This window comes from Entelurus aequoreus, linkage group LG18 (assembly GCF_033978785.1).
Source record: "Entelurus aequoreus isolate RoL-2023_Sb linkage group LG18, RoL_Eaeq_v1.1, whole genome shotgun sequence".
In the NCBI taxonomy this organism is placed as follows: Eukaryota; Metazoa; Chordata; class Actinopteri; order Syngnathiformes; family Syngnathidae; genus Entelurus; species Entelurus aequoreus.
The window spans coordinates 18,065,854-18,079,726 of record NC_084748.1 but is presented as its reverse complement, the minus strand read 5'-3'; the positions used below and the strand labels follow the sequence as shown (position 1 = coordinate 18,079,726).

The following is a 13,873-nucleotide window of genomic DNA, read 5'->3' as shown; positions in this document are numbered from 1 at the left end:
ACCCGCCATGACACCATCGCTGCTATCCACTTTCACCACATAATATGAATTTTCTTCCCCCACCATCGTGTGTGTAAACAGGAGGAGCCTCTGGTGACGTGCACTGCCCTCAGATTGACACCCAACAACTCAACCAGCAAATTAGGGCAATCATGTCAGAGGTCATTCCTTTCCTAAAGGTAAATTGAGCGGAATATGCCAACTTGTACCCATGATTGATCTTTATTCACGTTTTGTTGTTACTCCTGTGAAGAAAATGTGTAGTAGAGTTGGTATTGCAGTTCTTTGTCACAATAGGCTGTCTTTAATGTAAAGCGCGGCCTTAGTCTCTTATATTTTTGCAAGATCTATTGCTACTCTCCTTCAGTCTCCCCAAAGATTCTCTGGGCTGCCTAGTCAAAGAAAAAGTTTGAACATGCCTGCACACACTATGGTGTTGTTTCTGTACTCAGATGTAATACAATTTTCCACCACTTGTGGCAGTCATGACAATCCCAAACAGAAGAAGTCTGGCGCTAAAGTTAAAAGAGAAGTTTCTTATGTGCAAAAATTATGACCAAAGTGGTCAAATGTAATCTAATTTGCACTTTGATTTTATTGACAGTTTGGTGACAGTCATACATGCCTATGTTAATTGACATGGCCACGCTAGGCCTGGGCAGATATTCGATAATTCAATTAACTGACGATTAATTAAAACTAAGTCAGTCAGTACGTTTTTAAAAGCATTCATGCTTTCTGTTGCTTTTAGCATCTGTGCGCGATTTTGCCATAACGAGAAGAAAAGAGGGTGAATTATCTTGTCCTCATGAAGTGTCTTTGACTCTTTGTGCTGTGAAGCGGGGCGGCTAGCCACACAGTGCAACTAGTTAGCATGTAGCAGCTCACATGGTCAAAATGATCACAAAACCGAATGCCACTGCACCTGTGTGGGAATATTTCTGTTTAAACCTTTGGAACAAGAGTGTATCAACACCGAGGAGAGGAGCCAGTTTGCCAAATGTGCACAATTTCAACAAATGTGCACAACTTCAACAAACCTGCACGCTGCACCTGGTGAACAAGCCAGGTCAGTGTAAACAAAACAGCAAAAATGGTGTGTGTTCACAGAAGGTGTGGTTAAATACATCACCATTTAATACCGTTGAAAAAATTGCATTTCTAAAAACGCTGCAAATGTTTGACAAGACATCTGGCAATAATATCGTTTATCGGCAATAATTTGTAGGTCAATATATCGTCAAGCAAATATTGTTATCGGCCCAGGCCTAAACCGCACCTAATATTAATAATATGTGCATTAGCTCTGTGTGTTGTGAGCTAATGATAGATATTTGGCTAGCTAACGTTCGCTATCATTGAGACCGTTGAGTCTATCATAACAACAAGACTGCAAATTGTTAGTTGCTTTTCTGGGCCTGCTTTTGTGTTTGTGCAGATGCTCCCTGCATTAGGGGTGTAACAGTACACAAAAATTTCGGTTCAGTACGTACCTCGGTTTAGAGGTCACGGTTCGGTTCATTTTCGGTACAGTAAGAAAACAACAAAATATACATTTTTGGGTTATTTATTTACCAAATTTGCAAAATCTTCCACCGAAAATATTTTTCTTAGTGGAATATTTGATGTGAAGTAATCGGAGCCTTGGATAGGTCAACAATTCATAATAACATTGATTTTGATTCAATATTATGTTTTGAGCAATGACAGTTTGAAAGAAAAAAAACCAGCTTTGTTTTATTAGTCAATATTGCAACTTTTTCTAAATTACATTTAACCTTTAAGCTTTTTTATTTCACTTTTGTGATGTTTTTGTTTATTTTAATAGTATTTTTAGAATGTGCCGTGGGCCTTTAAAACATTAGCTGTAGGCCGCAAATGGCCTTCGGGGCACACTTTTGACAACCCTGCTAAATTTAATCTGATAAATCTATGGATAAAAAGCAGAGCCTGGCGACGCATGCGCGTTTATCATAACTCTCTCGCTTTCTCTGTCTCTGCCCCTCCCCCACGAATGCTGCTGCGCGCACAATTGGTTTTGTTTTTAACCCCTTCTTAACCCTGAACGTACATTGAAAATACACGCAACCCTAACTCAAAATACCGGACATTTGAGGCATTTAAGAAACTCCGCCCTGACAGCTCCGCAAAAGAGGACATGTCCGGTGAAAAGAGGACGTATGGTCAGTCTACCTTAGCCCGTTAGCTGCTAGCATGCTGTGTGTTGTGCCTCGGTGTGCATTGTTTACACAACGTGCGTTACGCTACTTAATATGTGCGTGTAGAAACACGTTCGGTACACCTCCGAACCGAACCGGAACCCCCGTACCGAAACGGTTCAATACAAATACACGTACCGTTACGCCCCTAGTGTACATGTATTTTTTTGGTTTGAAAAATGTTTTAACCTAGAGCAATTTCTCAGCAGCCCCTTTTTTAAATCGGAACAAATATATAAAAAATAAAATAAAACATGTCCCAAAAAAGTCATACAGTGCAAATGACTTGTTATGTATGATCTGGAACTATTGAGAAAACCATTAAACGTTCTGGCAAATGAAAGGTGTGATTTGAGACCACATTCTATGTGTGTCATTTCCTGTTATAGGAGAACATGGACGAGGTGTGCTCCCAGCACCTGCTGACGTCTTTATGTCGCAAGGTCTTGGCGCTCACCCAGCAGAATGATGAGAGCAAGGAGTTTGTGCGCTTCTTCCACAGACAGCTAGGCGGCATTCTGCAGGTAAAACCCCATGTCCACAAGAACACAAATATTTTGAAAACACACATTTTTCTATGCATTTGGTCTCTTTCCCACACATAAATGGGGGGTTTGGTCCTCAAAAACTAAGCCTTACTAAAACTGCTTGTTGAGAGCCTCAGAAACTCAGGCTTTACTGTGGACAGGTCAAACTGAGTTTTTTTTAGGCTTGTCAAGTGTTCCAAATTTGATCTTAATATCGGTCTGATATCAGGTAAAATAAACTAATATGGAATTACATTGGCTTTCATTTAAAATCTCTTGCTAAAAGCAGTCCTTAAGAGTGTTTACTTGTGCATAGCTGGACAGCCAGTTAAAACACACAGGGTTGTTCTCTTGTACTTATAGTAAAGTAATTTACTTTTATTCAAATGTAACCATGGTAGGCTGTAGGCTACTAGGAGCTAGACGCTACACAACAGCTAAGCACACAAATAGCACACAAGCTAGACATACGTAGTAAGTCTCTTGAACAATAGAGTCTTATTATTATGAAAATCATTAATTACACTTACATTTGTATGCTTCTCTGGGTTTTTGGTCTACCATCTTTCTCCTCGCACTCGATAGTGTAGGAAGTTCTGCGAGCTTGCTTCGTGGGAGGTACTTCGCTCTTCCCCGCTCTACCTGAAGGATAATTCAAACGCCTCTTGATTGACGTGAATGCGCAAAACCAGAGGGGGAGGATGGGTATTCAAATTGAGCCTAACTTAATGAAATGTTGTGACCACTATGTGTTGCAAAAAAAAACAGTTCCTTATCCACTTCAACTAAAGACGGCATAAGTCCGTTCCAGATGGTTAATAATAAATAGATTAGCGTTTTTCTCGTGTTTTTCTTACCTACCATTGTTCTCTGTTCGACTGAAGTTCATTTAATCAAGCCATTTTCTTTTAACATTCCACACTACAAAATAAAAAAGTGAATGTTTTTTGCTGATATCGTATTGGATAAATATCTGCCACTACTCCAAATTGTAATCGTAAATTTAAAAAAGCTGTTTCGAGACACCTCGAGTCATTGGAATTGTGTGACCTCAGCTCATGTTTTTAAAGCATATTTAAACAACAGAAAATTAAAGTAGCCATATGTAAGAATATAAACAGAAAATCACGGTCAAAATTCTGTAGTACCCTCCCCCTCTCCCTGACTGAGGTTGCCAGATACGCCGCCAAATCCAGCACGATTGACTGGGCTACTCCAAGGACCTTCTAATTTCCACTGCCTTGGGGGGTTGAGGTGATGGGACCATAATAACTGAATAGACAAGCGTTTTGTCAATAACAAATCTCTAACCAACACATTTTACACAGAAATTAGGCTATTTTCAGGAAGAAATACGTCATGCCTGCGTACAATATCACAACAAATGGCAATCATATGGTTATTGTCTGTACTATCAGAAAACAAAGACTAAAACGAACTGCAACCAACGCTAGCAATGGTTATACTGGTGAAATAAGTAGAGCATGCTTAGCAGCCTAATGTACGACCAAAACTAAAGAGGAGACATTTTACCAAGATAAAAATAATTTGCACTGTCAGTTCAATTACCCATCGACATACATACTAATGGGCATATATTTCCCCCGTTAGCCTATATGTCAAAGTGTTATTGACCGGGCCAGCACGCTAAGCATTCGTTGCACGAACATACTAGCTTTGTTCGACAAGATCATAGACTGTATTAGACAATATAGTTTAATACGAAATGTCCATTTCCATTTATTACAAGTAATAAGAAAACATAAATGCCTTACTTACTTATCAAGGAGGAAATTAGCAAGTTTGAAAGATGTAGACGATTGACGGCAGAGAACATTTTTTTCATCGGACGCCAAAGGCATCCCCGGTATAAATCCTTGTTTTATTCCTGGCTTTGTCATGAATAAGTTGAGAATTGTAACGAGGCCTTTTAGATTTACTAAGGTCTGACATGTTTAGTAACTTTACCAGTGGCAGTAGTTAGACGAAGATGGCGGTGCATAACTGGCAACCTGGATGTGACACACTCACGGACTTTCTAATTGGTCAAACAGTAGAGGGCGGACATCGAAATGAATACAATAACAAGATTTCGGGGCTGTAAATCTAATTTTGAAATGAGCATATCCCGGCTGATACTGTTATCAGTTGTAGAGGTATTCAAAAAGAACACGATTTATTAATGCCTTTTGACATATCAGGGCCATTTAATGATGACTTGACATGCAATTCTTACATAGGGTTCCGGGTCCTTTAAGTTATTTACTTGCGCCTTATAACACTCAGGCAATTAAAAAAAGAAAAGAAAACATTCTTATTTCATGGCCTCTTAAAAGTGTGTTATTGATTGTAAAGATATTCTACACATCATTGTCTTGATAATATACCACTATGTTGAGGAACTGAGGCGTTTTAATGCCAAGTCAGTTTTGGCTGCTTTTTTGGGCTTCTGATTGGACAACATGCACATGTGACGCCTGTGATTTTTTTTTTCTTGTGGAAAAACAGATTGCTTAAACACCAATGGTGTGTTTTTGAAAATATTTGTGTTCGGTTGGACATAGCCTAAGCTGACCTCTCGCCTCGTCAACCTGCAGGATTCTCTCAGTGTGTTCGCGGGCCACACCCTAAAGGACTGCGGCGAGGACCTTCTGGTGGAGATCTCGGACATCCTCTTCAATGAGCTGGCCTTTTTCAGGCTCATGCAGGACTTGGACCATGGCATTGGGGTCCCTTCTGGAGCCCGGCAGAAGAAAAGGAAGAAGGCTCAGGCACCTCCAGAGGCCAGTTACACTTTGAAGGTGGGTTATTTTCATTTATAGTATGTATCACTCAAATGTTAACACACTCTTTCTCATTCAACAACATTAGAAAAGTGTATAAACTTTTTGTTCAAAAATGCATTGGATTTAAAGCCTTTTTTAAACCTTTTTGTCATAGGGGCCCAACTTTTGCGCTATATAGAGGCCAGGGACTCACTCAAATATTAACACAGAATTAGTAATCTTACTCTTTAATCATATTCAATAATTATATCTAACCGATTTACAGTTACCAGGATACATCTTGTCAAATGATAAGAACGCATGTGTTAATTACAACGATTATTATCAAGGCTTAGGTTAGGCTGGAAAAAAAAAGAACACTAATCAAATATACTGCAGAAGAAGAGACTACTAAAACTGATACATTTGTTTCACATACAATTATGCAGTGCTAAGATAGATTCTAACTAAAATGCTAATATATTTTTCCTAAATTAACTTTCAATGAAATTTTGTTCAAATAAAAATGCAGCTTCACCACCTTAGTCATAATTTTTGCGCTTAAGAAACTTCCGACTTTATCTCCAGTCTTGTTTGTTTGATGATGTCGTTACTGCCACAAGTGGTGGAAAAGAGTGGTGCAGCTAAGTACCCCTGCGGCCCATACGAACCAGAGCTGAGAAGCAGATATTTATTGGCGGCCCAACAATGGGCCCCTGGCGGCCTTATGGTTAAGAAACACTTGATCTAAAGCAGTGGTTCTCAAACTTTTTCTGTCAGGCCCCGCTTCAGATGAAGAAAAAAAATTCAGGCCCCCCCTCACACCAACAATAGTCACAGAATTAGTCAAGTTTAGATTTATTGACATAACATAAAAGATAAAACATCTTAAAGTATTGAACTCACTTACTATCCGTGCAAAAAATGAAAGAAAATGCAGCCTTTTAGTAAAAAGATGAACAGTTACCTTGCTACAAAAAGAGTTATCACAGTGTTAGTGGCTGCAATGAGCCTGTTTTGCACTGCACATTTTTTCAAAGCGGGGTTGCAGGCTTGATACTGCCACTCTTAAGTCATGCTCAACGTTGAGTTGAGATTCGAAATTAGGGTAGCTAGCTACTTTCTGATATTCAGCGTCGTTTGTGTCTTCTGCTTTCTGACTTGCGGTGGGCGTGACTCGCGGTGGGTGAGCGGGACAACGCGATTTGTTTATTACGTCGGCATAGAGATGGTGTTCCGCCGTAAGAGACATTATTTATTCCTCTTGTTATAGTATGTTTATTTGATGCTTGTCTTGGTTTTTAAATGAAATGACATATGTATTTGTATAAAATAAACATTAAAAAAAAAATTGTTAAAAAAAACTTCTCGTCAAGTCATGCCTCCGCGCCCCCCACTTTGAGAACCACTAATCTAAAGTGATGTTAATGTTTTATTTATTTTTTTACCTCTACTTTAGGAGAGCATGATGGTCCAGGTCAAAACATCAGCTTCTCCAGATGAAGACAAGGTCTGTGCATGTGCATCCCTCTTTTAGAGCGTCACATGAAGCTTTCTCTCTGTCTAGCAGGATAAAGATGACAGGGAGCAGTACGCTAATTCTTCTCAGCAGGGGATGGACTTGGCTAGTCTCACGAGAAGTCAGGACGGCGGCGATGAGGAAGATGAGGAGGAGGCTGAAGCTTGTGGGATGCCGCTCTCTATCAGTAAGGAAAAAATGGCAACAAGCTAGACAGTGTGTAATGACAGAAAGTGATGTTTTTTTCCTTGCCTCCATTGTACCAAAGTGTTTGCTTAGTTGCTTTACTTTGGTGTCACTGATAACAAATGAAATAAATGACTATTTAACTTTAGTTAAATATTAAATCCATCAATTATTTCTAATTTTCCTGGAGGTCTTTCCAAAGCCGAGACACAGGCCCTGACAAACTACGGCAGCGGCGAGGATGAGAACGAGGAGGAGGAGCTGGAGGAGTTTGAGGCGGGGCCTGTGGACGTCCAAACGTCACTGCAGGCCACGGCGGAAAGCCATATGGAGTTTCACAAGGTCCGTTTGAACGCTATTGTTCAAAACTTCCAACATTTCTGTTCCATGTACTGTACTGTGTACATATCTGAGTTTAATGTTTCTTTGTTTAGGAGGAAAGCAAGGAGATGACAACTTACCTAAATTCAGCAAACAACAGTGAGTGCTCCTTACTGCTGACTCAGCGAAACTACTTTTTAGTCCACAATTTTAATCATGCCCCTCTCAAACAGTTGAGTCTGAAGTTGTCCAGCTGACTGAAGATGAGCCAATTGGGGTGGACAGTCACAGCCCTGAGGAGAAGGAAGAGGAGGACATGGTCGCTGGTGCGCCAGAAGAAAATAACAGAAGCTCAGAAGTTCAAGGCTTCCCCAAAGAGCCCATCACCACCAGCAGCCCTGACACAGACTCACCAGTCATGATAAACGTGGACGTAAGTCCTAAGGATCGCAAATGTTTTGTATCACTTTTGATATAACAACCAGAAGTCTGCATGTATTCTTCCTCCTGGCTGCTACGCCTTCTTGCTCAGTTTGTCTGTGCCGTCAGTAGCCGTCAGGTCAAGTCAGTGTTCATTGGGTGGGTTTCATTGTAGCGACACCGGACAAGATTGAAAAAAAAATTGTCTACAGCATGTCGTCATTGGCTGTCTTTTCAATCACTGGTCATGCAGTTATTGGCCAGTCTACACGTCAATATTTAAAATAAGTGTATTTTCGGTTCCTATTCATGCAGTCATCGACGATTCTATATATCGATATTTAATATAAATGTATTTTCAGTCACTATTCATGCACCCATCTCCCATGTCAATATTTAGAATGTATTTTTGGTCAGTGCTGCAGTCATTGGCTAGTCCATAAATCAACATTTTCAAATAGGTGTCTTTTTATTCACTATTCACTGTCATTGGCCAGTCTCCACGTCAATATTTAAAATAAGTGTATTTTTGGTCACAATCAATGCAGTCATTCGTCATTCGTTTACTTTATTAGTGCCCAAGGGGAAATTCAGACTTTCAGCACAATCCCATTCAAGAGCAGACATATATTACAGGGAGACAGAACAGGGACGCTGACGGGTCAGCCAACTTCCGGCACCCCTTAGTCTACACATCAATATATAAAATAAATGTCTTTTCGACCACTATGCAGTTATTGGCCAGTCTACACGTCAATATTTATAATAAGTGTCTTTTTGATCACTATGCAGTTATTGGCCAGTCTACACGTCAATATTTATAATAAGTGTCTTTTCGATCACTATGCAGTTATTGGCCAGTCTACATGTCAATATTTATAATAAGTGTCTTTTCAGTAACTACTGAATCATTGGGCAGTCTACACGTCAATATTTAAAATACGTGTATTTTTATTCACTATTTATGCAGTCATTGGCCAGTCTACATGTCAATATTTAAAATAAGTCTCTTTTTAGTCACTTCATGCAGTATTGGCCAGTCGAGACGTCAATATTTAAAATGTCAACCAATACAGTTTATTTGACTAACTACAAAGTAGATGTAAGCTGTCAAAGCTGTACCGGTTGTGAATTCCACAATTCTTTGTGTGGCCATTAATAAAGATTCTGATTCTTTTTAGTCATTGGCTGTCTTTTCAGTCACGATTCAGTCATTCGCTGTTTTTTCAGTCACGATTCTGTCATTGGCTGTCTTCTCCGTCCTGATTTAGTCATTGGCTGTCTTTTTCAGTCACGCTTCAGTCAATGGCTGTCTTTTCAGTCACGCTTCAGTCATTGAAAATACTATCTATTCAGTCACGTTTTAGTCATTGGCTGTCTTTTCAGTCACGATTCTGTCATTGGCTGTCTTTTCAGTCACGATTCAGTCATTAGCTGTCTTTTCAGTCACGATTCAGTCATTGGCTGTCTTTTCAGTCACGATTCAGTCATTGGCTGTCTTTTCAGTCACGATTCAGTCATTGGCTGTTTTTTCAGTCACGATTCAGTCATTGGCTGTCTTTTTCAGTCCTGATTTATTCATTGGCTGTCTTTTTAGTCCTGATTTAGTCATTGGCTGTCTTTTCAGTCATGCTTCATTTAGTCATTGACTGTCTTTTCGGTCACGATTCAGTCATTGGCTGTCTTTTCAGTCACGATTCTGTCATTGGCTGTCTTTTCAGTCACGATTCAGTCATTCGCTGTTTTTTCAGTCACTATTCTGTCATTGGCTGTCTTCTCCGTCCTGATTTAGTCATTGGCTGTCTTTTTCAGTCACGCTTCAGTCATTGGCTGTCTATTCAGTCACGTTTTAGTCGTTTGTTGTCTTTTCAGTCACGATTCTGTCATTGGCTGTCTTTTCAGTCACAATTCAGTCATTGGCTGTCTTTTTCAGTCCTGATTTAGTCATTGGCTGTCTTTTTAGTCCTGATTTAGTCATCGGCTGTCTTTTCAGTCACGCTTCATTTAGTCATTGGCTGTCTTTTCGGTCATGATTCAGTCATTGGCTGTCTTTTCAGTCATGCTTCATTTAGTCATTGGCTGTCTTTTCGGTCACGATTCAGTCATTGGCTATCTTTTCAGTCACGATTCTGTCATTGGCTGTCTTTTCAGTCACGATTCAGTCATTCGCTGTTTTTTCAGTCACTATTCTGTCATTGGCTGTCTTCTCCGTCCTGATTTAGTCATTGGCTGTCTTTTTCACTCACGCTTCAGTCATTGGCTGTCTATTCAGTCACGTTTTAGTCGTTTGTTGTCTTTTCAGTCACGATTCTGTCATTGGCTGTCTTTTCAGTCACGATTCAGTCATTGGCTGTCTATTCAGTCACAATTCAGTCATTGGCTGTCTTTTTCAGTCCTGATTTAGTCATTGGCTGTCTTTTTAGTCCTGATTTAGTCATTGGCTGTCTTTTCAGTCACGCTTCATTTAGTCATTGGCTGTCTTTTCAGTCATGATTCAGTCATTGGCTGTCTTTTCAGTCACGATTCTGTCATTGGGTGTCTTTTTCAGTCACGATTCTGTCAATGGCTGTCTTTTCAGTCACAATTCTGTCATTGGCTGTCTTTTTCAGTCACGATTCAGTCATTGGCTGTCTTTTCAGTCACGATTCAGTCATTGGCTGTCTTTTTCAGTCACGATTCAGTCATTGGCTGTCTGTATCGGTCCTGATTTAGTAATTGGCTGTCTTTTCAGTCACGATTCAGTCATTGGCTGTCTTTTTCAGTCACGATTCTGTCATTGGCTGTCTTTTCAGTCAGGATTCATTTAGTCATTGACTGTCTTTTCGGTCACGATTCAGTCGTTGGCTGTCTTTTCGGTCACGATTCAGTCGTTGGCTGTCTTTTCGGTCACGATTCAGTCGTTGGCTGTCTTCAGTCATGATTCAGTCACTGGGCGGTCTTCCTGTCAATCACTTTTCAACACCATTGCCCGATGTAGTGAAAGCAAACTAAAGTAGTCCCATTAAGAGGATGGTCATGATGTGTAATTAAGCAGAGTTGTGTTAGAAATCACAGGAAATCTAAATGATGTGTCTGTGCAGGAGGTGGGCTCAGGCAGTCAGAGGACGTCGGACGAAGACGACTTTGTCCAAGTGGACGACCTGCCCATGCAGCTCAGCGTCATGTGTGAGGTAACGTCCAATCCCAACAGCTGCTATCGCGCCTTTTAAAGGCCAAATGGAGCTGATTGAGTGACTGGCTTCAGGAGGAGCTGCAGAAGAGGATCGTGGAGGAACAGCAGATTAACGACTTGCGGGTGGAAATCCTCGGAAGCAACGCGGAATCTTTGCCGGGGCTTGTGGGAAATGACGAGGCTCTGAAGGAACCAGGTTTGTTTTGATGGTGCCACTGCTGAACACCACCTGTGTAACACTAACAATAACACTTACTTTTTCTTGTCTTTTGCAGGAACTGCTGGCGCCCAGAAAGAATAGAAAAACATTAATCAGCTGTTCCAAGGTTTGCACTTTTAATCTGTTCTCTTGTTTATGACCTTTATTTTACAAGCAAATACTGTAGACATAAAAACTTAATGCACACATTACTAACAATAATTGTAGTCCACAAAGTGTGTGTTGTCATTTGGGATGAGGTCATCGTCATGCGCCTGCTGAGTTAGAAAATGTTGGTTTGTTAACATGTTATTTCTCTTTTTATACATCTTTTATCCCGCAAGGGTTTAGTTTCACCTCTTTTCCATGTTACCATGTTATGAAGTTTTAAATAAAATGTTGGCAATGTTAAATACTCTTTTATTGCTAGAATGTAACTGACCTAATGTGATTATACTGCATTTTTTACAAGAGCAGCTCATTTGTCCGCCATCTTGAGATTACGTAACATTAGCCACACCCAAAGTTTCAGGTACATTGCTGGGCCAAAATATGAAGTACACCTGAGGCTAAAATGTTGGTCTGCAAATATTAGGTACACCCAAAACATTAGGTACACTTTCAGCCCAGAATATTAGCTATAAGTGTATCTAAAATATGTACTCTTGACGCCAGATTATTAGGTACACCTGGGGCTGAAAGGTTGGTCTGCTCTGCAGGCCCAAATATTAGGTACACCCAAAACATTAGGTACACTTGCAGCTCAAAATAATAGGTAGACTCCAAACTATTAGCTTTATTTGCAGTTGAAATATGTTCTTTTGAGGCCAGGTAATTGGGTACACCTGAGGATGAAACGTTTGTCTGCACTGGAGGCCCACATATTAGGTATACTTGCAGCCCAAAATATTAAGTGCACTCCATTATGTAGACCCAAACTATTACCTTTACTTACAGTTGAAATATGTACTTGTCAGGTTAAAACACTGAAGACATCTATTAAACAACACAAGAAGCAAGGAATTAAACAGACAGAATTAAATTTGGCTCAATTGAGGAGCGACGTCTGGACTGTATTCTTGAACAGTCTCATCACGCTCTGGCGAAAGATTGTACGCCTCCTCTTTTATTTGAACTTTCCCTGATTACATGGCAACAGCTGTTTCTAAGGGACGGGGGTCGTAAACAGCCATCGCCTTTGGTTAAAACAGTTAAAAGAAAAGGTCGTAATTCAGTTCAAAGAAGAGGTCCCTGGAGGGTAGTCAGGTCCTGCTTCCTCTTCGCTTTGTAGATCTCGGGTCAAGACAATATCTTTCTGTTGATTACAATACATCAAAGAAACAGAACACCCTCATGTTGCTTCCCATCCTACACAGTGGAGTTTTCCAAGCCTTCTTCTTGGTAGGTTCAAAGACAGCTTTTGTCTTTTCGCCGGGTACTCATGGCAACGCAAAGTTTTGTGATAACTTAAGATACAATTATTCTGACAGTACTCTTGAAGCCAGAATATTAGGTACACTTGCAGCCAAAAATATTAGGTAGACCCCAAACTATTAGCTATACTTGCATCTGAAATATGTACTCTTGAGGCCAGATTATTAGGTACACCTAAGGTTGAAAGGTTGGTCTGCACTGGAGGCCCAAATATTAGGTACACGCAAAACATTTGGTACACTTGCAGCCAAAAATGAGTGCTCTCAAAATAATAGGTAGACTCCAAACTATTAGCTGTGCTTGCAGTTGAAATATGTACTATTGTGGCCAGTTTATTAGGTACACCTGAGGCTGAAGTTTGTCTGCATAGGAGGGCCCATATATTAGGTGCACTTGCAGCCAAAAATATTAAGTACACTCAATTATGTAGACCCAAACTATTACCTTTACTTAGTTGAAATACGTACTCTTGAAGTCAGAATATTAGGTACACCTGCAGCCAAAAATATTAAGTGCACTCAATTATGTAGACCCAAACTATTACCTTTACTTACAGTTGAAATATGTACTCTTGAAGTCAGAATATTAGGTACACTTGCAGCCAAATATAATAAGTGCACTCAAAATATTAAGTAGACCCCAAACTATTTAGTGCGGTGGGTTAGCGCACATTTTTAGGCGTACCGTTACGGAGCGGATAAAAGCTATACCGGTGGCGGTATAGCTCGGTTGGTAGAGCGGCCGTGCCAGCAACTTGAGGGTTGCAGGTTCGATCCCCGCTTCCGCCATCCTAGTCACTGCCGTTGTGTCCTTGGGCAAGACACTTTACCCACCTGCTCCCAGTGCCACCCACACTGGTTTGAATGTAACTTAGATATTGGGTTTCACTATGTAAAGCGCTTTGAGTCACTTGAGAAAAAGCGCTATATAAATGTAATTCACTTCACTTCACTTCACTTCAATTTTTTTACAGGCCTTCTTTATGACCTACTGAAGGATTTTAGAAGGGTACTCAAACTTAAATATTGAAAATACCCATATAGTGCACAAAATTGTTTAAAAAATGTTATTCCGGAGTCATAAAAGGTATATTGCTGATAAATTGTTGTTT

General features: G+C 40.2%; 1 protein-coding gene across 1 annotated transcript in view; it reads left to right on the top strand.

Moving 5' to 3' along the window:
- pcm1 (pericentriolar material 1) overlaps positions 1-11,759 on the top strand; it is a 37,459-nt gene extending 25,700 nt beyond the window's left edge. The window contains 11 exon segments of the mRNA XM_062026669.1: positions 82-179; positions 2,609-2,743; positions 5,344-5,547; positions 6,971-7,021; positions 7,079-7,217; positions 7,407-7,558; positions 7,651-7,696; positions 7,771-7,970; positions 11,038-11,127; positions 11,202-11,325; positions 11,405-11,759. Of these exon segments, the coding sequence (XP_061882653.1) occupies positions 82-179; positions 2,609-2,743; positions 5,344-5,547; positions 6,971-7,021; positions 7,079-7,217; positions 7,407-7,558; positions 7,651-7,696; positions 7,771-7,970; positions 11,038-11,127; positions 11,202-11,325; positions 11,405-11,430 (1,265 nt within the window). The 3' untranslated portion in view covers positions 11,431-11,759.
- The last annotated feature ends 2,114 nt before the right edge of the window (positions 11,760-13,873 follow it).